The sequence below is a fragment of the Erinaceus europaeus genome, chromosome 2, assembly GCF_950295315.1.
Source record: "Erinaceus europaeus chromosome 2, mEriEur2.1, whole genome shotgun sequence".
In the NCBI taxonomy this organism is placed as follows: Eukaryota; Metazoa; Chordata; class Mammalia; order Eulipotyphla; family Erinaceidae; genus Erinaceus; species Erinaceus europaeus.
This window is the reverse complement of record NC_080163.1, coordinates 117,664,592-117,687,821: the sequence shown is the minus strand read 5'-3', so window position 1 is coordinate 117,687,821 and position 23,230 is coordinate 117,664,592. Positions and strand designations below refer to the sequence as shown.

The following is a 23,230-nucleotide window of genomic DNA, read 5'->3' as shown; positions in this document are numbered from 1 at the left end:
TTTTTTCTTTCTGAGTGTGTGTGGAAACTCAGCTATCTTCCATCTTCACTAGCAGCGACTGCGAGATACTCCCAGGTGAACCAGACAGGATGAGGGCCCAAGCTAGTGTCAGCCTTTATGTGAATCCAGTCTGGAGAAGAGAGCAAAACAGGGGTGACAGCTCTTTGTTCTTCATCAAAGCACCTGCCCGCTAGTGTTTCAGACACTGCCAGTAATAGGTGATCCACATGCTCCCTGCCCTTTGAGACGCTGCAGTTCCTGGTGTACTAACAATACACCAGATAATTCTGCGAAAACAAAGATTGGGCGCCTCTTGGAAGATCCTGTACTGAGGCCACAATCCGACTCCACCACCTGGCTCCACCCAGCGGCGTTGCTAGGGACGCGCTCATGCTGTTGCCAGGGCCTGTGGTTGTGGCGGAGTCTCGCGAGGATCCTCGAGACCTCGAGCAGGACCACCCAGCAGTTGCTAGGAGACGGCCCAGCCTCCTGGGCGGGCGGCGGGTCGGACAGCGGCGCCATGGTGAGGAGAGGCATGAGGGCCTTGGGGTCCTGGGCTCAGGGATCAGCCGATGGGAACTTTGCTCCACAGTTTCGTGCACAGAGGGGTGCTTGGACAGGGACTTGAGCTCCAGGGTCTCCGGGTGTCTGGCGTGGAGAAGCCCCTGGACCGGGACCTGGATTCCCGCCACTCGTGCACATGAGGCCTTGGGACTGGGTTCCTGCAATTGAGACCTGGGGTCTCGTGGAGGCCACAGGAGAGCCCAGAATGCTGAAGATGGCGTTGCACGCACTTTTTTTTTCTGGAGTTGAGAGGCTGTCCAGTATCCTGTGCTTACAGAATAGACTCAGGACACCCTGCACTCCAAGTCCAATCCCCTCCTCGAGAAGCAGGGTCTTGTGTGCAAGGTGTGCAGAAGAGAGAGAGAGAACCTGGGGCAAGAGGATTTCCTGCCTGGAGCAGGGGGCTACACCCTTCTGATCCTTGGAATCTAAGGGGTCGTGTGTGGGGGGGTGCGGCTGAGGTTCGGAGGGTCACCAGGGAGGACAGCTGGGTGCAGGGGGTTCCTTGGGATCTCTGATCTCTGGGGTGGAGAGCCTTATGGATATCATGGTGGATAGAGGGCCGTCCACCAGAGCTCAGTGTTCCAGTGTGTCCAGGCTAGATAGAGCCTCCTCGTGGGAGAGCCTGGGAGGAGTTTGGCCTGTACTGGGAAGAACAGCATTTCTCAATAGGACCCTCAGCTGACCCTCCTCTCTGTACCCCTTGAGACAGTTATCTGCAGGTACAGCTGGCCAAGAATCCCCCCCCCTTCCTTTACAGGAGAGAGGAGGGAGTAAGGAGAAAGAATCAGCATCACTGCAGCACATGTGATGGTGGGAATGGAACTTGTGCTTGAGAGTACAAAGCTTTAGCCACTGAGCGACTTCTAGGGCTGCGACTCTTCTCCCCTCATCTTTATTTATTTATTTTATTTCATGTGATAAGAACTTCATATGAGGGGAGTCGGGTGGTAGCGCAGCGGGTTAAGCCACACGGTGCAAAGCGCAAGGACCCGCGAAAAGATCCTGGTTCGAGCCCCCGGCTCCCCACCTGCAGGGGAGTCACCTCACAAGCGGTGAAGCAGGTCTGCAGGTGTCTATCTTTCTCTCCCCTCTTTGTCTTCCCTTCCTCTCTCCATTTCTTTCTGTCCTATCTATCAATGACATCAATAACAACAATAATAACTACAACAATAAAACAAGGGCAAAAAAGGGAAAATAAATAAATAATAGTAATAAGTAAAAGAACTTCATATGAGAGAAGTACATGTGACTCTGGGGATTGAACTGAGATCCCCAGGCACACAAAACCCATGCTCTAACTGTTGATTTGTTTTCTTGGTCTCCTCATCTTTCTTTTTTCCCTTTCTTTTCTGTGGGAGAAAATGTTCTCCTTTGAAAATGAGTGTTAATTTCTCTTCCCTCTTGGTTCTCCAGAGGTGTCAAAGAACTTGGCTGTGCTAGGGTCAGGAAGCCTTAGGGCACTGTGCTGTGATCCAGGGTGGGGGGCAGTATTCCCAGGAGAAGGAGCAGTTCAATAGAGAGTTCACAACAGTGCTCATCTCCCAAAGAACCTCAGCCAGCCGGGAGGGAAACCTACTAGATGTCTCCTTTTCTCACATCAACTCTTCTATAACTAAAGGCACCCAAAAAGAAGGGGAAGAAGGGGAAAGCCAAAGGGACTCCAGTTGTTGATGGGCTCGCTCCAGAAGACATGACCAAAGAACAGGTGAGCAGGCTGCATGTGCCTTGGCCCACTCTTGGGTCCAGTGGGAGCGGTGAGTCTCTGTCTTCTTGCACCCTTTCAGATACTTTATAGCTTCTGTAATTCTGTCTATATCTCATTCCGCTTAGTTCCAGAGCTCCTAAACACATTCACATAAAAAAAAAAAAGAATTGGGGAGCTGGGTGGTGGCACACCTGGTTAAGCGGGCACATTACAGTGTGCAAGGTCCCAGGTTCGGGACCCCGGTCCCCACGTGCAGGGGGAAAGCTTCACAAGTGGTGAAGCAGGGCTGCAGGTGTCTCTCTGTCTCTCTCCCTCCCCTCTCAATTTCTCTCTGTCTCTATCCAATAATAAATAAAATGATTTAAAAAATCAGATTGATGATATTTTATAGAATAGTAGAATTTGGTTGAAATGCTTTTTCTGACTTTTATAAAAGCTATTTTTAATTTCCTTTGAGTCCTATCCTTTAGTGCATCTGATGTTTACAGAGTTATAGTATATGCACATATAACTCCTCGTTTATCTATAAGCATTAGGAATTGTTGTTATTAATGTTATTTTTTTTTTTTACCAAGAGTACTGCTCAGTTCTGGCATATGGTGGTGTCAGGGATAGAGTCTGATGTTGGTGCCTCAGACAAGAAAGATATTTTGCATGTCTATTATACTATCTCTGTTGCCCTACAAATTATTTAAGCCATCTGTCCATAGGGCTAGAGAAATAATAAATAGTTATAGTTTCACTTAAAAGTCTCCTGAAAACTGAAACATGTGGCAAACCATGAGGGTGAGTGTAGTTCTTCCTTTAGCTTTTTGATTTTTAGCACTTGGCATAGACCTGTGGGCTCAGTGTTAGCTATTGTGTTGGTTTAGTAACCTTTCTATCTTTTTTTTAGATAGAGACAGAGAGTGAAAGAGACCACAGCAATGAGTCCCCCCCCTTCATTTTATTGGATAGAACAGAGATAAGGGGGAGACAGAGGGAGGAAGACACCTACAGACCTGCTTCACAGTTTGTGAAACGTCCCCCCTTTAGGTGGGGAGCAGGGGCTTGAACCTGGGGCCTTGCATGGATCTTTGCACTTAGTACTATGTGTACTTAACTGGTTGCACCATTGCCTGGTCACAGTGAAGCTTCCTTCAATTGGTGGAGTCCAGGTTCAAACCTGGGTCACTCACATGGCATAGCACACCTTGTGACTCAAGTCACCACCAGCCTTAGTAACCCTTTCTTTCCCTTTCTTCCTTTCTTTCTTTCTTTCTTTCTTTCTTCCTTCCTTCCTTCCTTCCTTTCTTCCTTCCTTCCTTCCTTCCTTCCTTCCTTCCTTCCTTCCTTTCTTTCTTTCTTTCTTTCTTTCTTTCTTTCTTTCTTTCTTTCTTTCTTTCTTTCTTTCACCAGAGCACTGCTCAGCTCTGGCTTATGGTGGTGCAGGGGAATTGAACCTGGGACCTTGGAGCCTCAGGCATGAGGATCTCTTTGCATAACCATTAAGCTATCTACCCCTGCCCAGTAGCCCTTACTTTCTACTTGATAATTTTAAGGTAAAAAGTAAATGCAAAGTACAGTAAAAGAAGAATCACATGCATTGAGACTGGGGAACTAGACAGAACTTGGACGGTGGTTGAGAATGGCTTTGTTTTACATGCAGGGAGTCTGCTAGCAGTTTAAGTAGTGAGATTAGGTCTGTATAATGGTGTTCTCACTGGTGCTGGCATGTGCAGACAGGATTGCACATTGACTCACCTCTAGCAGATGAGCTGTGTCTTACTTCCAGCTCCTGGAGACAGAATCTGGAAGATGGCAGAGCTCTGCTGCTGCATGGGAGAGGCAGGGGCTCCTTCCAGGCTCCAGGCAGGAGGAGGATCAAGGACAGCTGCCTTTGGTTCACCCTGGTTACTCTGTGGTCACTGGACTCCAATGTTACCTGCTTGATGCTATTTTAAGAGAAGATAGAAATGGCAGTATTTATAAGAAAAATAATGGTCTGAGAGGTGGCGCAGGGGATAAAGCATTGGACTCTCAAGCATGAGGTCCTGAGTTCGATCCCCAGCAGCACATGTACCAGAGTGATGTCTGGTTCTTTCTCTCCTCCTACCTTTCAAATAAATAAATAAATAAATAAATAAATAAATAAATAAATAAATAAATGTATTAAAAATAATTGTGACAAAATCTAACAATTGTGAGCCAGTCAGAACTGGTATGGACTTTGGTTAGTTGGTTGACTACTAACAGTCTTTGTCATCTTTTGTGTTGGGGCTCCCCATATCAGTCTCCCTTGTTGCCTCTTTCTCCCTCTCTTTAGTGTTTTTTTTTCCTTTTCCCCATAACACTGTTCAGCTCTGACTTATTGTGATGCTGGGGATTGAACCTGGAACCTCAAAGCCTCAGGCATGAAAGCCTTTTTTCATAACCACTGTGCTGTGTCCTATTGAAGTGAGACCTGTAGGGAATGGGTTTTTAGGAGAGAACTTTACACTAAGTGACCAGAGGTTGTGTTGAAAAGATAACTAAGTCTTGAGGGAAATCAGATCCCCAGAAAAACTGGGAGCATGTCCTACTTTTTCTTTTTTTAACCTATTTTCAGATTTACAATTGGCTTTGCAGAAAACTTTCTTAACTGTTAGGGATCTACTGTTTTTTTTTTTTTTTTTTTTTTTGTTTTAATTTGAATCTATAAAGATGTATGCTTTTTTCTTCTAGTGCTGCTTTGTGAATATATTTACACATTGCCACATCATTTTCATATATCTTTTTTTAATATTTATTTATTCCCTTTTGTTGTTGCCCTTTTTATTATTGTAGTTATTATTGTTGTTGTTACTGATGTTGTTGTTGCTGGCTAGGACAGAGAGAAATGGAGAGAGGAGGGGAAGACAGAGAGGGGGAGAGAAAGAGAGACAGCTGCAGATCTGCTTCACTACTTGTGAAGCGACTCCCCTGCAGGTGGGAATCCAGGCACTTGACCCGGGATGCTTCTGCCAGTCCTTGCGCTAGGTGCCACGTGCACTTAACCTGCTGCGCTACCGCCTGACTCCCTCCCCATTTTTATATATCTATGATCTCTAGGCTATACCATCTTCTGGTTGATGTGCTGTAATTTCTCAACCACATCCCTATTTTAAGTTATTTTAGATAAATTTTAGTATTTTTGCTGTTGTAATAAGTGTGTCTCATATCTTTGTTCTTATAAAAAATGGCATTAGTACAGATTCCTAGGAATTCATGAAAGGATATAATTACTTTATGATTATTGGCTAAATTCAAGAGATTCCTGCTATTGATTGAACATAACCTGTTCCCAGAGCCTCCCTAGCATCTGTTGTCTTCTTGCTCTTAGTTTTGGCTCATTTTTGGGCAGCACACCCTCCCTTTTTCTCTCTCATTTCTCTCTCTGCACACACCCCTTTCATGGGCCGGGTGCCACATAAGGCCCTGCCCCACCTGGATAGGTGGAGGAGCATGTTGGCCGCATCCGGGAGGAGTTGGACCGGGAGCGGGAGGAGCGCAACTACTTCCAGCTGGAGCGGGACAAGATCCACACCTTCTGGGAGATCACACGCAGGCAGCTGGAGGAGAAGAAAGCTGAGCTGCGAAACAAAGACCGGGAGATGGAGGAGGCTGAGGAGAGGCACCAGGTGGAGATCAAGGTGAGGGGCTGGCCTACCTGTGCTGCTGGGGCTACTGTGCTGGGGCAGAGGAGCTGGGTGAGAGGCAGGCCGCAGTTATTTCTGTGTCCTCCACACTGAAGCTGAAGGTATTTTTAATATAGAAGCAGATGCATGTAGGCAGAATGTGTGTGCATGCTTGTGGTTGACCATACCTGTATGTGTGGTCATGTATGTGCATGCATGGTGTGTGCAGGGACCAGGCTGTGCATGAGGACATGTGTGCAGGTGAGCAGGCAGTATGAATAAGCAGGTGGTGGTCCTCCTGTTGGCAGGTCTACAAGCAGAAGGTGAAGCACTTGCTGTATGAGCACCAGAACAACCTGACAGAGATGAAGGCTGAGGGCACTGTCGCCATGAAGCTGGCACAGAAGGAGCACCGGTCACAGGAGGGCATGCTGCGCAAGGACATGCGCACTCTGAAAGTGGAGCTCAAGGAACAGGAGCTGGCCAATGAGGTGGTGGTGAAGAACTTGCGACTGGTAGGTGATGGGCACCCTGCCCACCAGCTGGTGCTGAAACAGTGACCTCCCGGCCATCCAAGAGCAAATGGGAATTCATAATTTGTGTAAATGCTCCCACATTTTAGCAATTTGTTGTTGTTGTTTATTGTCATCATTGTTGTTATTGCTTGTTGTTTTCGACGGGTTAGGTTGTTTTTGCCGGGCTGGCTTCACGGGCGGGTAACAGATGACCCGGGACTCATGGCTGGGTTGTAGACAGTATCTCTTTATTCATGCAGGACGCAGCACAATCTAAGACGAGCTAAGTTAAACTCAAAGTACAGTACTCTAAAACTCACAATGCTGTCTTTATATATACTTCCCAAGTAGGGTGGAAACAGGATGTGACATAGAGAGGGTGGAGAGAAAAGTGACTGGTGAAAATCAGGGTGTGACAAAGAAGGGATCAGGGTGTGACAAGGAGGGGGGGGTGGAGCAAAAACATATCATGAAACAGTGAGGATTGAACCAGTGCCCTGGAGGGAGGTGCTTGTTAACAGCGGTTATGTAAATAGAATGAAGTGGTTATGTAAATAGAATAGTGTTAAGCAGGGGGGATTTAAACCAAATGAAACAGAAGGGGTCTCATGCATACCAACAATTGCTGCCATTGTTGGGTAGGACAGAGAGAAATTGAAAGAGGAGGGGAAGACAGAGAGGGGGAGAGAAAGATAGACACCTGCAGACCTGTTTCACCGCCTGTGAAGTGACCCCCCCTGCAGGTGGGGAGCCAGGGGCTTGAACCGGGATCCTTACACTGATCTCTGTGCTTCGCGCCATGTGCTCTTAACCCACTGCATCACCATCTGGCTCCCGTTTTGGCTTTTTTTTAAAGCATGCAGATAGGGCTGGAAAAATAGCTCACCTAGATATTGTATGTGTTCCAGGTTCCAGCCCACACCACCACTATTGGAAGTCTTGGTGCTGTGGTCTCTTACATCTTCTCTCTGCCTTTTTGTCTCTGTCACTATCTGAAAGAAAAAAAAAAGCTTTCAATGTTAAAACTCCAGTGATGACAAAAAAATAGTATGCAGCCAATCAAACCCCATGTGGAGGCCAAGTACAGAATTCTGTCTCAATGTGAACAACAAGCTGAATTTCTGAGAGGAAAGTTCAACTCTAGGTCCCTCTCCATGTGTGCTGTGGACCTCTGACACCCAAGCACTTTCCCAGGGAGGACATTGGGGGCATTTAGAAATACACCCTGATTGAGCACAATTTATGGTGCTCAAGGACCTGGTTAGGAAGCTTCAAGAGTGGTGAAGGAGTGCTGAAGGTGTCTCTCTCTATGTTTCCCTATCTCTCCCTCTTCTCTCATTTATTTCTGTCTTATCAAATAAGAGAAAGAAAAGTAGAAGGAATGATACACCTGGATAGTGTCACATGTGAGACCCAGGTTTGAGCTCGGCCTCCACCAAACTGGAGGAAGCTTTGATACTGTGGTTTCTTTCCTTCTTCTGTCTTTTTATCTGAAAAAGTCAATTTGGAGCAGTGTTGCCTCAGTGATGACTATGAAAAAAAAAAAAAGGCAAGAAAAGAAACACTGGGGTGGGGGAGAGACAGTGTAATGGTTATGCAGACTTTTATGCCTGAGGCTCCAAAGTCCTACTTTTTTAAAAAAAAAATATTTATTTTATTTATTTATTCCCTTTTGTTGCCCTTGTTGTTTTATTGTTGTAGTTATTGTTGTTGTTGTTGGATAGGACAGAGAGAAATGGAGAGAGGAGGGGAAGACAGAGAGGAGGAGAGAAAGATAGACACCTGCAGACCTGCTTCACAGCCTGTGAAGGCGACTCCCCTGCAGGTGGGGAGCCGGGTTCGAACCGGGATCCTTATGCCGGTCCTTGTGCTTTGCGCCACCTGCGCTTAACCCACTGTGCTACTGCCCGACTCCCCAAAGTCCTACTTTCAATCCCCCCCCCCCCCAGAAGCCGGAGCTAAGCATTGCTCTGGTAAAGAGAGAGAGAAGGAAAGGAAAGGAAAGGGAAGGGAACGGAAGGGAACAGAAGGGAAGGAAAGGAAAGGAAAAGAAAGGAAAGAAAGAGAAAAAAAGAAACACTGTCAGCTCTAAAGTGTCCCATGTACCAGTGCCTGGGGGCTGTGGAATTTTGTTGGGCAAACTGGGCTCATGAATGCCTGATGACATACCGGATGTTCTGATGCTTTCTGAGGAGGGTTGGTGGATTCCAGGTGGAGGTTAAAATCTGTTGCTGAATGCCCATATTTGCCAGGTCCTATTCTAATCTTTGAAAGCATAGGAGGAAGAGACCTGGTGTGTGGCTGATGGTCTCACAAGGAGAGACTACACACAAGACAGAAGGCAAGACATTGAGTGAGATGGGTACAGCACATCTGGGAATAGAATTGCTACAGAAAGAGCAAAGTACACTTTTTCTACAGGGACTTCTGGGAGGCCTCACTGAAAAGATGTTGTTTGGTAAAGGCTGGAAGAAAGTAGACTGAGCCAGGCTGGGAGAGGCCAGGGGAGTGGGGCAGTTGGGAAGCCAGGTCTGAGCAAATGGGTGTTGAACACCATGATGAGGACTGACGGGTGGCTTTGGCCTTGGCTGAGTCAGGAACTTTCATAGGGTTTGGGCAGAAGGAAGATGTGTCTGACTTTGGTTTTTAAAGGTTCTTTCTGGGTGTGGGTTGGAAGGATGCCTCCTGCCTGGAGGCAGGCCAACCTCAAGTAATTAGGAAGAAACTCAGTGACACTGCAGTAAGGACCTAAGGGTGTGAAGTCAGATCTTCAGAATTCTTGGTCTTTTCTAACAGAAGTAACTGTTACTGATTCTTGATGAAATCAGTGAGGGGGAGGATGTCTGCTTACCTAGAGCTTGGATATGGATAGTATATTGTGTTTCCTTTGAAAAATGTCCCCCCTCCCCTTAATTCCTATTCAACATTTTTATTGTTATTATTAGTTTATTATTCTCCAAATTATTAATTTTCCCCCATGTTATATTATTGGGGAAAATAATTGTTTACAGGACAGCTGTTGACATATGGGCACAATTTCTTATCTCCCCATGATAAGTATCTGCATATTATTGTTACTTTAAAAATATTTATTTATTTCCTTTTGTTGCCTTATTTTTGTTACGATGTCATTGTTGGATAGTACAGAGAGAAATGGAGAGAGGAGGGAAATACAGAGAGGGGGAGAGAAAGACACCTGCAGACCTACTTCACTACTTGTGAAGTGACTCCCCTGCAGTTGGGGAGCCGGGAGCTCGAACTGGGATCCTTATGCTGGTCCTTGAGCTTTGTGCCACGTGTGCTTAACCCGCTGTGCTACCTACTGCCTGACTCCCATTACTTTTTTTTTTTTTTTTAACCAGAATACTGTTCAGTTCTGGCTTATGGTGGTGTGGGGGATTGAACCTGGGACTTTGGAGTCTCAGGTGTAGTCTCTTTGCATAGCCATTATGCTATCTAATCTCCGCCCTTATTGTTACTTTTTTTTTTTTTTAACCTCCAGGGTTATTGCTGGGGCTCAGTACCTGCACCATGAATCCACTGCTCCTGGAGGCCACCTCTTTCCCCGCTTTGTTGCCCTTGTTGTTGTAGCCTTGGTGTGGTCATTATTGTCATTGTTGAATTCGTTCATTGTTAGATAAGTCAGAGAGAAATCGAGAGAGGAGGGGAAGACAGAGGGGGGAGAGAAAGATAGACACCTGCAGACCTGCTTCACCGCCTGTGAAGCGACTCCCCTGCAGGTGGGGAGAGGGGGCTGGAACCTGGATCCCTATGCCAGTCCTTGCGATCCGTGCCATGTGCACTCAACCTGCTGCGCTACCGCCCGACCCCCGTTACTTTTTTTTTAAATGATTTTTTAAATATTAATTTCTTTATTCCCTTTTGTTGCTCTTTTTTATTGTTGTAGTTATTCTTGTTGTTATTGATGTCATTGTTGGATAGAACAGAGAGAAATGGAGGGAGATGTGGAAGACAGAGGGGGAGAGAAAGACACACACCTGTAGACCTGCTTCACCGCCCGTGAAGTGACCCCCTCCCCTGCAGGTGAGGAGCCGGGGGCTGGAACCGGGATCCTTACACCGGTCACTTTGCACCTTGGGCGCTTAATCCGCTGCGGTACTGCCCGACTCTTGTTATTGTTACTTTAAAAAAAATATTATAAAGATTTTATTTTCATGAGAGCTAGATAGCTAGGGAGTAACTGGAGCTGGAACAGAGTTCAACTCTGTTCAACTATGGTGATGCCAGGGATTGAACCTGGGACCTGGAATATTAGACATGAAAGTCTGGTGTAGGGAGTCTGGGCGGTAGCGCAGTGGGTTAAGCGTACGTGGCGCAAAGCGTAAGGACCAGAGTAAAGATCTGGGTTTGAGCCCCCGGTTCCCCACCTGTAGGGGACTCGCTTCACAAGCTCTGAAGCAGGTTTGCAGGTGTCTCTCCCCCTCTCTGTCTTCCCCTCCTCTCTCCATTTCTCTCTGTCCTATCCAACAATGATAACATCAATAACAATAATAACTACAACAATAAAACAACAAGGGCAACAAAAGGGAATAAATAAATAAGAAATCTGGTGTACTACCTCTGTGCAAATCCCTGGCGCTTCAACATTTTTAAATTTTTATTTATTTATTTTCCCTTTTGTTGCCCTTGTCTTTTTATCGTTGTTGTAGTTATTATTGTTGTTGTTACTGATGTCGTCGATGTTGGATAGGACAGAGAGAAATGGAGAGAGGAGGGGGAGACAGAGAGGGGGAGAGAAAGACAGATACCTGCAGACCTGCTTTACCGCCTGCCAGTGAAGCCATGCCCCTGTAGGTGGGGAGCCTGGGGCTCCACCCAGGATCCTTCTGCCAGTTCTTACGCTTTGTCATGTGCGCTTAACCTGCTGCGCTACTGCCTGACTACCGCCTTTCAACATTTTTAGATAACTTAAAAATAGTGTCTAGTGCTTCTGTAGGCCTGGGAGAAGGTTAGCATCCCTTCCCTAGGAGAGACATAACTTAGCACTAGATGGCCTGCTCTCCCATGTGTGGGTGGGTAGATGGATGAGGGTGCTAACTGCTCAAGTTCACAAGTGACTTTGACTGAGGGAAGTGCTTATGCAATGTGGAAGCTGCCAGAACCATGTTGTGTGGGCATGGGCATGAGCTCAGAGGTAAGGGTAGGCCCAGCCCAGGTGAGAGGCTGTGCTCTATCCTATAGTAGTGGCCTGTACCTTTTTCTTTCCTCTCTTTTCTTTTTTGCCACCAGAGCTTCTGCTGGGGCTTTATGCCTAGATGATCCAGTACCCTTAGTAGATTCTCTGTGTGTCAGTCTATGTTTCTTCATATATATACATATATATATGTTTTCGTGTAGAGAAACAAAAATGTATCATGACTTTTCTGACAACTTAATGTGTTTATGACTTTATTTACTTATTTTTATTTTTTTAAATCATCACTGGGCCTTTGCTCTAGGGTGACTTTAGATAGAGGCAGAGGCAGAGAAAGAAGGGAAGAAAGTACAACATTGAAGTTTCTTCAAAGCTGGGCTCAAACTTGGGTTGTGTACATGACCAAAAGCAGTATACAATCCAAGTGAGCTATTTGGCTGGTTCTCAGTTTTGTTTTTATTTTAGGTCAGAACACTGCTGAGTGCTGAGCTCTGCTATGCACACTTTTTTTTTTTTTTTTTTTTTAAATAAACCAGAGCACTGCACAGTTCTGGCTTAACAGATTGAATCTGGGACCTCTGGTGCTTTGGGGATGAAAGCCTGTTGTGTTACCAAGTGTGCTCTCTTTCCAGCCTTTTATATATATGTATTTTAAAGATTTTATTTATTTACTAATGAGAAAGATAGGAGGAGAGAAAAAGAACCAGACATCACTCTGGCATATGTGCTGCCGGGTATCAAACTCAGGACCCCATGCTTGAGAGTCCAAAGCCCTATCACTGTGCCACTTCTCGGACCATACCTTTTTGCTTTTTTTAATAGAGGGTTTGAGAGAGACACTGCGATACTGTTTCACCACTTGTGAAGCTTCCCCTATGCAGGTGCTCCCATGTGGTGGCTGGGAGCTCAAACTCAGGTCCTCATGTATGGTAGAGTATACACTCGACCTAGGGAGCTGGATCCCAACCTCCTCATGAGTCTTCTTTTTTCTCTCAAGAGTAGGACTTCACATATACATGATTTCACCATTTCTAGGTCGACCTTTTCACTCAGCTACAGAGATACATAGGAGAGACAGAGGCAGAGAGAGGGAGAGGCACCACAGCACTGTGGCTCCTTCCTCCGGTGCTGTGGTAACGCCCATATAGTGCAGGGGTTTGAAGTGTTGCATGCATGGTAAGGTATGGGCCCTATCCAGCGTGCTAACTCTTGGCCCCACAGCCTGCTTCTGTCTTTGTAGAAACACACTGAGGAGATCACCAAGATGCGCAACGACTTTGAGAGGCAAGTCCGAGGTCAGTGTCACATAAGGACACGAGAGAGCCCTCTCATCCCTTGTGAGCCCGGGGCCCATAACCCAGGTTAAAACTACCCTGAGGTACAAAGAGAGGATGGGGTAGTTTCCAAAACCTATGAACTACTGTGTCCCAGAGAAATTTATTTTCATGTGTGTTGGGAGGCTTTGATCACCGCCTACTGCCCCACTCCTGGCTCCAGTTGGCAATGAGAAGTGGGTGGTAGTTATTCAGTCTCATGGGCAGGAGTCTTAGAATAGACATCCTTATGGCTCCTGGTCTGCAGGGTCTCCTGTTTCAGGACTCTACCTGGTTTCCTCATGAAGCCCTATTATCTAAGTCCTGGGTAGAGTTCACTGGGATGATCTGGCGCTCAGCTGTTTGGAGCTTGCTGTTCACACGGCCTGCCCAGGCACAGGCAGAGCCCATTGCTGATGCTAAGCAGAACCTGGGCAGCTTCTGTCCTGTGGGTGTTCCTGGGCCCTGGACAGGCTCCATTTATTCTTGTAGCTACACTGCTGCTCTTCCTCAGCTGAGCAGTTCTCTGTGATGCTGCCTTTCAGAAATTGAGGCCAAGTATGATAAGAAGATGAAGATGCTTAGGGATGAGCTGGACCTTCGGAGAAAGACTGAGATCCACGAAGTGGAGGAGAGGAAGAACGGCCAGATCAGCAATCTGATGCAGCGCCACGAGGAGGCCTTCACGGACATCAAGAACTATTACAATGACATCACCCTCAACAACCTGGCCCTCATCAATTCCCTCAAGGTGCCCCTGCGCCACAGCCCGGATGCACTAACACTCTGTACACAAAAGTCTTGACAATGCCCCTGAACTATCCTTAACTGAAATGACAGAGGTAGCATCTCACTACATCTGCAACTGAAAACCACAAGGATAGGGTCCTAGCTGTAGCTAAAGGGGAAGAAGACAATGTGCGTCCAATAGGTGAGACTCAGGCAGAATCAAGGGAGGGCATTTTTTCTCTTTCTTTTTGCCTCCAGGGTTATTGCTGGGGTTTGGTGCCTGTACTATGAATCCACTGCTCCTGGAGGCTATTTTTTCCCTTTTGTTGCCATTATTATTTATTGTTGTTGTTGTTATTGCTGACATTGTTACTGAATAGGACAGAGAGAAATGGAAAGAGGAGGGGAAGACAGAGAAGGGGAGAGAAAGATCTTTCTGCAGATCTGCTTCACTGCTTGTGAAGTGACTCCCTTGCAGGTGGGAAGCCGGGGGCTCGAACCGGGATCCCTATGCCAATCCTTGCGCTTTGCACCATGTGCACTTAGCCTGCTATGCTACTGCCCAGCCCCTGGGAGGTCATTTTCATAATAGGGAACATGTGAGATGGGGGTGATCCAAATTGTGTAATCTCAGTCTGGTGTGGAAGCTGCATTCCTAGAAAACTCATAGTCCTAGAAAATCCAGTTTAAGTGCAAATATACTCTTTATGCATAAGACAGGTCTAGGTCCTCATTGTGTGGGCTGGGACTTTTGTTTTGGTCAGGAGTTCATGACTCTGTTGGGTTTGCCTGCTGACACCCCCTTCCCTTTGCCCTGGTCTGCCCACAGGAGCAGATGGAGGACATGCGGAAAAAGGAGGACCACCTGGAAAAGGAGATGATGGAGGTGTCCGTTCAGAACAAGCGCCTGGCAGACCCTCTGCAGAAGGCCCGGGAGGAGATGAGTGAGATGCAGAAGAAGCTTGGGAAGTACGAGAGGGATAAGCAGATCATGCTCGTGAGTGTCCGTGAACTGACCACACCACTGCTTGCCTCAGAGAGCAGAAGCAGCATCAGGAGACAGATGGCTCTTGTCCACCCCCCACCCCACCCCACCCCTGCACCACTACCCAAGGGATTAGTTCTTAGGGGATGAGGGAGGGGCTGAATCTTAGATCCTGTGCTCCCGGGCGTGTAAAAACCTCTGCCTATTCTAGGTGACAGCTATGCCTTCCAACCCACCGTGTTTTGATTTGGCCATTTATGACTTGGAGTCAGTTCTTTTTTTAAAAATTTTTTGTAATTTTATTTATTTATTTTACCTTTTGTTGTCCTTGGAGTCAGTTCTTTCTGGTGATTATTTTTGGGCCTTGCCCTCTTCCAGGATCCCACATTACTTGGATGCCCAAATTCCAGAGATTTCCCGCCCCTCACTCCCATTTTCTCTCCAGAGCATAAAAGCACGCTTGAAAGTCACTGAGAAGGAACTGAAGAGCCTACAGTGGGAGCATGAGGTGCTAGAGCAGCGCTTCCTCAAGGTAAGGCCCACCAGTGGCCCCACAGCCAGTGAGCTGGGACCCCAACCAGGGAGGGCTCCTTCTGTAGGCTTGCCTCCTACGCTGGATCTAGGAGGTCCTTCAAGAGGACATAACTAGGTTTCCAGGTTCAGAAGTTGGGGTCCTTTTTGCCTGCTCTTCATTCAGTGTAGCTTTGAAGAAGGCATAGCTGGGGGGTAGGTGTCTCACAGAGTGCAGGCTCTCTTTACCATCTGCAGACATGTTTCTGAGTCTTTTGCATAAAGTTTTTTTTGTTTTTTTTTTTTGCCTCCAGGGTTATTGCTGGGGCTCAGTGCCAGCACTACAAATCCACTGCTCCTGGTAGCCATTTCTTTCTTTCTCTTTAAATCTTTATTAGATAGAGACAGCCAGAAATGGAGAATGAAGGGGGTGACAGAGAGGGAGAGAGACAAGAGATACCTGCAGCCCTGCTTCACCATTCACAAAGCTTTCCCCCTGCAGGTGGGGACTGGGGGCTCAAACTTGTGCATTGTAATGTGTGCACTCAACCAGGTGCGCCACCACCTGGTCCCCTTTTTTTTTTTTTTTCCATTTTATTGGATAGGACAGAGAGAAATTGAGAGAGAAGGGGGATGTTGGTATGCTTCTGGATTCTGCTTGTGAAGCCTTCTGTTTTGATCATCACATTGGGTTCGCTTTGTATTGCTTGCCATGTGTTCTATTTGCATATCCACTGTTGGTCCTCACTCCCCCTGCCTCTGGGACATTGGTTTAGTCCTTGCTGGTTCGGGCTTGTTCCTTCTCCCTGCCCCCTATCGTACATACTTCCTTTGTTCCTGACTCTTCCGCCTGAGGAGAGATGCAGGACAGAATTGTGTTGTGATGAGAAGAGATTAGTTTTGTTGAACTGCATCCCTGCTCGTGAATAAAGATTAAACTGCGTTCTCAGCTCAGCCATGAGTCCCTGGTCATCTCTGTCTCCTGCCCACGAAGCTAATCTGGCAAGGGGAGATAGAGAGGGAGAGAAAAAGAGAGACACCTGCAGACCTGCTTCACTACTTGTGAAGTGTCCCTCCTATAGGTGGGGAGCAGGGGATTCAAACCTGAAACCTTATGCAGGTCCTTGTGCTTAGTACTATGTGCATTTAACAGGGTACACTACTGCCTGGCCCCATTAAAGTTTTTATGTTTCAAACATCACTGCTGTGGCTGGGAGGTGGCTTACCTGTCAAGTACACATAGTACGAAATGCAGGGGCCCGTGCAAGGATTAGGATTCAAGCCCCTCACTCCCCACCTGCATGGAGGATGCTTCACAAGCAGCAAAACAGATCTGCAAGTGTCTTATCTTTCTCCTTTCCTTTTCACCTCTTCCCCTCTCAATTTCTTTCTGTCTTATCCAGTAAAATGGAAAAAAAACTATCTGGCAGGAACAGTGGATTTGTAGTGCTGGCACTGAGCTCCAGCAATAAACCTGGAGGCAAAATAAATAAATAAATCACTGCTAAAATACAGTTAACATTGAAGAATATTGTGGATAATAGTATTGCTATATCTCCCAAACCCAAATTGCTAGCTGGAGTGTGAAACTCTGCGTCTTACATCTGCCTTGAGCACACCACCCAAGCCTAGGACCAGGCTGAACCTCTCCAAGGAGTGGCTTTGAAATGGGGCCACTCATTTACTGAGATACCTCTTAGAGGAGGGCCCCTTAGTGTTTCCTTCAACCTTCCAGTGAGGATAGCTGCAGCCTTTCATTCTGTCAGAGATGGGGTGCAGGCAGTGTAGATAACAGATTCACCAGCTCAGGGGTGTGGGTGCTGCTGTAGAAGCCTGTGTGTGTGGGTGTGGATGTGTCCTGGCCTGAGACACAGGTGGGAGGAGACTTCCACTAGGGAGGCACCCTGGCTGCAGCTTCCCCACACAGCCACCCTGCAGGTGCAGCAAGAGCGGGACGATCTGTACAAGAAGTTCACTGCAGCCATCCTGGAGGTGCAGCAGAAGGTGGGCTTCAAGAACCTGATCCTGGAGCGCAAGCTACAGGCACTTAATGCTGCCGTGGAGAGGAAAGAGGTGCAGTTCAACGAGGTGCTGGCTGCCTCCAACCTGGACCCCGCAGCCCTGACACTTGTGTCCCGGAAGCTAGAGGTAGGCACTGGCCTGGCTTCCTATTTTTGCTTCCAGAGTGTGTGTGTGTGTGTGTGTGTGTGTGTGTGTGTGTCTGGGGACGGGTGGGAGTCCCCTCTCTTATGGGACCCCATACTTGTCTATGATTTGTACTCTGAGTGGCCAGTTAAAAGGAGACCCAAGAGAGAAGATACGACGTCCCTGAGCTCGAGCCCTTATCTGAATGCCCAGATTGGTGAGAACAGAGCTGTTACACTAGACTCAAAATGTTTTCTCACCACACACTCTGCCTGGGACACCAAAATATGTTAGTCTCGGTGGGGGCAGTTAGGTGAAGGGTGGTGCAGGGTGTAGCACCCCTTTGGGGGTGCTGGTAAAGGGAGTGACTCCAGGCCCACAGCTGTTTCCTCTGTGCTGGGTCTGTCCTGGGTAGGGAAGGGGCACAGCAGTGACCAGGACAGATAAGAGGGAGTCAGACAGTGATCACGGGCACACTGGTTTAACAGGTGTGAGCCTCACAGCTCTTACCTGGAACTGGGCCAGCTGGGGAGTCATGTGAAGTTTGTCTATTGTGCCCCTGAATTTGGGGCCAGTGAGGAGGGTAGGACTGAATCAGAGTCAGCTGTGCACACAGGACCCTGAGGGCTAGAGGGGAGCAGGCCAACTGATATGGGGTGGGGGGCTTGTCACCAATTGAGGAAGGGGCCGGGGCTGTGTAAGCCATATTTGAAGGACAGCACAGTGGCCCCAGGTCTAGGGCTCCTCTCTGTTCGTACCCCCACTTCTGTGTGAACTAATGTGAACATTGACTGTGGGATTGAGGGCACTGTTGGCAAGGTGAGGTGGGCTGTGGAATGACCTCATCTCAGTTGGGATGCTCACACGGGTGCCTTGACTGTGGGTATAGGGTGGGCCAACTCTGGCCTTTCATAGTTACTCTAGGCAGCAGGAGTGGGGTAGTGCAGGTGGCCCCTGAGCCATGGCTGCAAGGTAGCTTCAGAACCAGACCAGGCCTGCCCCTTCTAGCCTCTCCTTGCAGAGAGGTGGACTCTTCAAAACCTTTCTGCACTGGCTGCTCCCTGTGTGTTCTCGGTTGTACAGGATCCCTTGCTGGGGTTCCTAGGCCACAATCCACCTCTCTACCCAAGCCTCAGCTCAAAGACAAACTACACCTGCATTTCTCTCCTCAGGATGTTCTGGAATCGAAGAACAACACCATCAAGGACTTGCAGTATGAGCTGGCCCGGGTTTGCAAGGTCAGAGCCCTTGTCCTCCTCAGGCCTCCACCTGACTTAAACCTTTGATGTGGGGCAGGGGCATCAGTCCCTGCTCAGGGCCTCTCAACCTGCAGAGTGTCCCTAGAACTGACTGCTGGCCTGGCATCCCTCGCAGGGCTGGGCTGGTGCAAGTCCATCCGGCAGCCCTTCCCTGTTTCTCTCTTGCTCTCTATCCTGTGCTGGCCCAGCCTCTGAGGTGACTGGAAGGGCCTCTTCTGCTCCCCCCAGGTTAATGCCACTTTTCTACAAGCAGGGGGCAGTTAGGGTATAACCCTTGCCATTGTGGGTTAGTTGAGTTCACACAGTGGTCCCCCCACCCACAGCTTCAGATTGTCCTCACTCCCCCCCCCCCACTCTGCTGCTGCCCCAACAGGCCCACAATGACCTGCTGCGTACCTACGAGGCGAAGCTGCTGGCCTTCGGGATCCCCCTGGACAACATGGGTTTCAGACCCCTGGAGACCGCTGTGGTCAGGCAGACGCTGGGCCAGGGCCCTGCAGGACTGGTGGGCACCCCGACGTAGCCCCTGCCAGGACTGCTCCCTGGATGACTCTCCCTTCCATACTATGGGTCTCAGGTGTCTGCTGTTGAGATTGGTCTAGTTAGAAATGAAGCTTTTTCATATTTGCTATGTATCCTCTTATGTGGCTGCATAGAGAAGCACCTCTGTTGCCACGACACCTGGCTCTTCCTCCTCTGCCAACACTCTTGTCCCACCATGGGACACCAGTGATCACAGCAGCCTTGCAGATGCCAGCACTGCCTTTATTGACATAAGTCACAGAACCTTTCACTGGATGTGTGACCTGACATCTTTGAGGAACACGAGCCCACTCAGTTGAGGGCCAGGGTGGCTCGGCTCCCCTTGGTGACGGATGGGTTGGTGCTCACAGGTCAGCTGACGATCATCCAGACTGAAAGTGGCCCTGCCACTAGCTCCCTCGGTACGTGGTGTAAGACCATGGACTCAGCAGCAGAGGTACATGGAACTTGTGGGTCTCATTGGTGATGGTGAAAACGACCTAAGGGAGGCAGAGTACACATCCAGGATAGAGCGAGGAGTCCACACACAGCAGACAAGCAACCTAGCCTACATTCCTGGGGAGAACTCAGCCACTCAGGCTGTGGGCCAGTAGCCTGCTATGGAGAGTGGAGACTGGTGAGGACCCGAGGACAGTCTGAATCCTCTCAGAGAAAGCATTCAGCTTGAGGGCCTCTTGACCGGCAGGCTCCCAAGCCTTCCTCTTCTCTTCAAAGAGGGTCAGGTGAAGGGCAGATGAGAAGTTAGGCCTAGTGACCTAGTGGGTGGGCTGGTGCTGGGTGAACACCTCTGTCCTGCAGGGGCTGAGTCACCCAGGGGCAGGGTGGGGCAGGGCAGGCAGGGCTCACTGTATTATTCTCTTGGGCACCTTTCTTCTGGGAGTTCAAAGCAGGTGAGCTCACTGCTCTGGGGGTGCAGGGAGGGGTGGGTTCAATCCACCCCTACAGCAGGACCTTACCTCCACATATGGGTAGAAGCTCTCCTGCCCTCTCTTCCCCCAGTAGCCCTCAGTGTCAAAGAATAGCTTGTAGGTGCCTGCCTTCATCTGGCCTGGTGGCAGGAGTCCAGGGCAGCGACCGTCAGAGTTGGTGTAGCTGGGGAGGAGAGAGAGCTGCAGAGGAGGTGTGAGGGGGTGCCCCTGGCTAGCCCCCCCCAGGTCTGCAAACTTAATGGCATCAGGTACCTAGCAGTCTGATCTGGCTTACAGTGAGCAGCTCCTCTGAGGTGGCAGTGCGGGCAGGTAGAAACGGAGGAACAAGCAAATCTCCCAGTCAAACTTGGGAGCAAGACTCACTTATATTTGGCACATGTACTTTCAGTTTTTCTATTCATGATGTTGCTTACTTTTACAAACATTTAAAAACCATAAAATAGGGGGCTGGGCAGTAGTGCACCAGGTTAAGTGAACGTAGTGTGAAGCACAAGGGACCAGCGCAGGGATCCTGGTTTGAATCCCTACAGCTCCCTACCTGCGGGGTGTGTGTGTGTGTGTGTGTGTGTGTGATTACTTCACAGGCAATGAAACAGGTCTGCAGGTGTCTGTCCTTTTCTTTCCCTCCTCTCTCAATTTCTCTCTGTCCTATCCAATAACAACACCAGCAGCAGCAACATCAACAATGGGAAAAAAAATGGCTGCCAGGAGCAGTGGACTCATAATGCAGGCACTGAGCCCCAGCAATAACCCTAGAGGCAATAAACAAATAAATAAAATAAATCACACTATACTGGGTCAGTAATTGTACCCAAACCCCAATTCATCAGACTTCCCAGTGGGGGGTTCTGAGGGCCTGGGGGTGTGCTCACTGATCAGGAAAAACCTGTTCCTCTCATCTTGCTCTGGTATGTTTCTACCATGGTTAGAAACCACAGTGATCCAGGAAGTGGCTCAGTGGCTAAGGAACTAGACTCTCAAGCATGAGGTCCTGAGTTCAATCCCCAGCAGCACATGTACCAGAGTGATGTCTGGCTCTACTCCTATCTTTCTCATTAATAAATAAATAAAATCTTTAAAAAAAAAAAAAGAAATCACAGCTTGCATGGAGATGGCTTAACAGCAGGACACCTGCTCTGTGTGGAGGGGTCCCAGGTTCCATGCCAGGGCACTGCAGGAGAGCAGTAAAGACAACAAATGAATCTCCATGGGAAGTGGGGTAGTGTTTTGTGTGTATTTTCTCTTATAAGAATAAAAACTGATAATAGCAACAACAACAATAAACAACAAGGAAAACAAGGGAAAATAAATAAATATAAAAAAAAATAAAAATAAAATAATTGAAAAAATAAAACTGGGCCAGCAAGGTGTCTCAACAACAGAGCATATATGTGAGGTCCTAAGTTTGATTTCTGGCAAAAAGAAAAACCTGACAACAAAAAAGCAGCCTATACCAGCAGTTCTTGGGAAGGTTGGGTGGGACTCTGGATGACTCTGGGAGCACTCCCACCTGCTCTTCCCAGATCAGAGCTGAACACACTCAAAGGCCCTGAGCCTTTGAGGTCCAACCCCACCCACTCACCACCAGAAAGGGCTGCCTTCTTTGGGTGGAGGCCCTGACCAGTCAGGACTGAAGCCAGTTGGGGCCTCTCCAATAGAGGAGCCTGGACCTGCTTGGAGCCGGCTTAGAGTTTGCCTCTGGCAGCCTCAATCTCATCTATAAAGGGTAATTTTGGTGTTCATCCTCAGGTGTGAACAATATAAAAACAAATCATGTGTTTTGCATGCAGCCTGGCACAAGACTACCTGTTAATCTTCTGAAGAAGTCTTTTAGATTGTCTTGGGGCCTTAGCCGCCTCAGCCCTTATGAGGAGAAAAACTCCCACCCCACCCCCGCAGCCCCATCCCAGCACAACTGAGCTGGGTTTCAGGGCTTGTGGGAGGATCCTCTGGCAGTGACCAGCCTGTCATCAAAGCCCTGTCCTCACCCTAACAATCTAGGCCAAGATCTGGACAGGTCCTGCGCTGTGGAAGGTGGTCTGGATGTGAGTCCTGCCCTAGGACCTCCCTCCTACCTTTTCTTCAGCTCAGTCCACTGCTGGCCATGGTCCTCAAGCCTGGACAGCTGGAGGCAGAGGCCCTGGGCCGGGAGCCCTGAGGCGGTGTCCAGCACGTGTGTCGTCAGCGGGCTGCTGACTGCCTCCATGTCTCTGCCCTGGGCCACAAGAGGGACAGGGATAAGAGAGAGGCAGGGATGAGGGAGAGGGACGCTACGCTGCTCGTGTCCCTACCAGCCGTTCTGAGGTCACAGCCAGAGTAAACAGCTCTGGGGACAGAGTCCCTAGTTGTTCTCCGCCGCCCTCCCCACACCCCTCGTGTTGCTGAGCCAGCCCCATGAGACTGCCAGTGTGAATAAATACACTGAAGTACAAGCCACTAGGCTGACCTAGCCCCCCTCCCCCACACACCTTATAGAGCCCCAGCCCGACCCTACTAGCTCCACTCTCCAGCCCCGCCAGCTCGCAGAAGACACCTGAGCCTCCTGGTCCAGCTAGGCGGAATCAACGTGGGTGGTGGACCCGGTCTCCGAGTTCTAGAACAACAGGTGGTCCCGGCTGACCTTAACCCCCCGCCCGCCTCCTCCCTACCGCCTGCAAACCCAGGTGTCGCTGCAGCATCCGCAGCCGCAGGTCGGCCACCGAGCTCATGTTCAAGGCTGCACTCGCTAGGGGCAGCAGGGTCAGAAGTTCGAGCCGAGGCGCGGCCCCGTCCCGCTCCTCCCAGCGTCCGGGCCGCGACGTCGACCCACCGGGCGGGGCGATCTGCGGAGGGGGCGGCCTCTGGGTGCCCGCAGAAGGGGCCGTCGAGGAACAGAGTGCACAGGTCTGGAGGGCCGGAGAGTCTTCTCTCAGGCCGGAAGTGGAATCGCGGGGACCTGTGGGGGTGGGGTGGGGCTCAGGGGCGGGGCGGAGGGGGCGGGGTCGTGGGGTGCTAGGCAGGTTTGGACTGGGGGTTCTGGTTGGTGGGAGTGGGTGGATCGGGTCTGTGGAAGGTCGGGGTTGGGGGCAGAGGTCACCTGAGCTGGGTGGGCAGGGTTGGGGGTTCAGGAAACCCTGTCCTTCCCCTTCGCGCTGGGCGGAGAAGTGGGGGCGCGCTGGCCAACTCTCTCCGCACACCTACTTAATTTTTCTCTTCGGACAGCCAGCATCTCTGGAAGCCCCAGGGCAGGCGGATAAAGTT

At 49.1% G+C, this 23,230-nt stretch overlaps 2 protein-coding genes across 6 annotated transcripts; one reads left to right on the top strand and one right to left on the bottom strand.

The window, feature by feature from the left end:
* The first annotated feature begins 481 nt into the window (after positions 1–481).
* On the top strand, positions 482–19,161 carry GAS8 (growth arrest specific 8). 3 transcript variants are annotated; one of them, XM_007531156.3, is made up of 11 exons: positions 482–523; positions 2,186–2,272; positions 5,725–5,922; positions 6,216–6,422; positions 12,818–12,872; positions 13,436–13,641; positions 14,449–14,616; positions 15,050–15,136; positions 17,053–17,262; positions 18,432–18,497; positions 18,892–19,161. In XM_007531156.3, the coding sequence occupies exons 1-11, from the start codon at positions 521–523 to the stop codon at positions 19,039–19,041; spliced, it is 1,437 nt and encodes a 478-aa protein (XP_007531218.2). In that variant the 5' UTR covers positions 482–520; the 3' UTR covers positions 19,042–19,161. The 3 variants fall into 3 exon arrangements, with proteins under 3 accessions (XP_007531218.2, XP_060040943.1, XP_060040944.1); XM_060184960.1 differs by having other exon boundaries at positions 490–523; positions 5,705–5,922; XM_060184961.1 differs by lacking the exons at positions 482–523; positions 2,186–2,272; positions 5,725–5,922 and having other exon boundaries at positions 6,286–6,422; positions 12,799–12,872.
* A 101-nt stretch (positions 19,162–19,262) lies between these two features.
* On the bottom strand, positions 19,263–22,920 carry LOC103120686 (5-hydroxyisourate hydrolase-like). 3 transcript variants are annotated; one of them, XM_016191820.2, is made up of 4 exons: positions 22,800–22,920; positions 22,066–22,205; positions 20,018–20,153; positions 19,263–19,540 (listed from the first exon to the last, which is right to left on the bottom strand). In XM_016191820.2, the coding sequence occupies exons 2-4, from the start codon at positions 22,194–22,196 to the stop codon at positions 19,451–19,453; spliced, it is 357 nt and encodes a 118-aa protein (XP_016047306.1). In that variant the 5' UTR covers positions 22,197–22,205; positions 22,800–22,920; the 3' UTR covers positions 19,263–19,450. The 3 variants fall into 3 exon arrangements, with proteins under 3 accessions (XP_016047306.1, XP_007531207.2, XP_016047308.1); XM_007531145.3 differs by lacking the exon at positions 22,800–22,920 and adding an exon at positions 22,639–22,789; XM_016191822.2 differs by lacking the exon at positions 22,800–22,920 and adding an exon at positions 22,650–22,782.
* Between the last annotated feature and the right edge of the window lie 310 nt (positions 22,921–23,230).

Coding starts and splice junctions, on each gene's coding strand:
- LOC103120686 (XM_007531145.3), bottom strand. CDS start 22,698: ATGAGCTCGGTGGCCGACCTGCGGCTGCGGATGCTGCAGCGACACCTG. Junction 22,206..22,638: donor GACACCTGGGTTTGCAGGCG/GTAGGGAGGAGG, acceptor CTTGTGGCCCAG/GGCAGAGACATGGAGGCAGT. Junction 20,154..22,065: donor TGGACTGAGCTGAAGAAAAG/GTAGGAGGGAGG, acceptor TCTCCTCCCCAG/CTACACCAACTCTGACGGTC.
- GAS8 (XM_007531156.3), top strand. Junction 14,617..15,049: donor GGGATAAGCAGATCATGCTC/GTGAGTGTCCGT, acceptor TTTTCTCTCCAG/AGCATAAAAGCACGCTTGAA. Junction 18,498..18,891: donor AGCTGGCCCGGGTTTGCAAG/GTCAGAGCCCTT, acceptor CTGCCCCAACAG/GCCCACAATGACCTGCTGCG.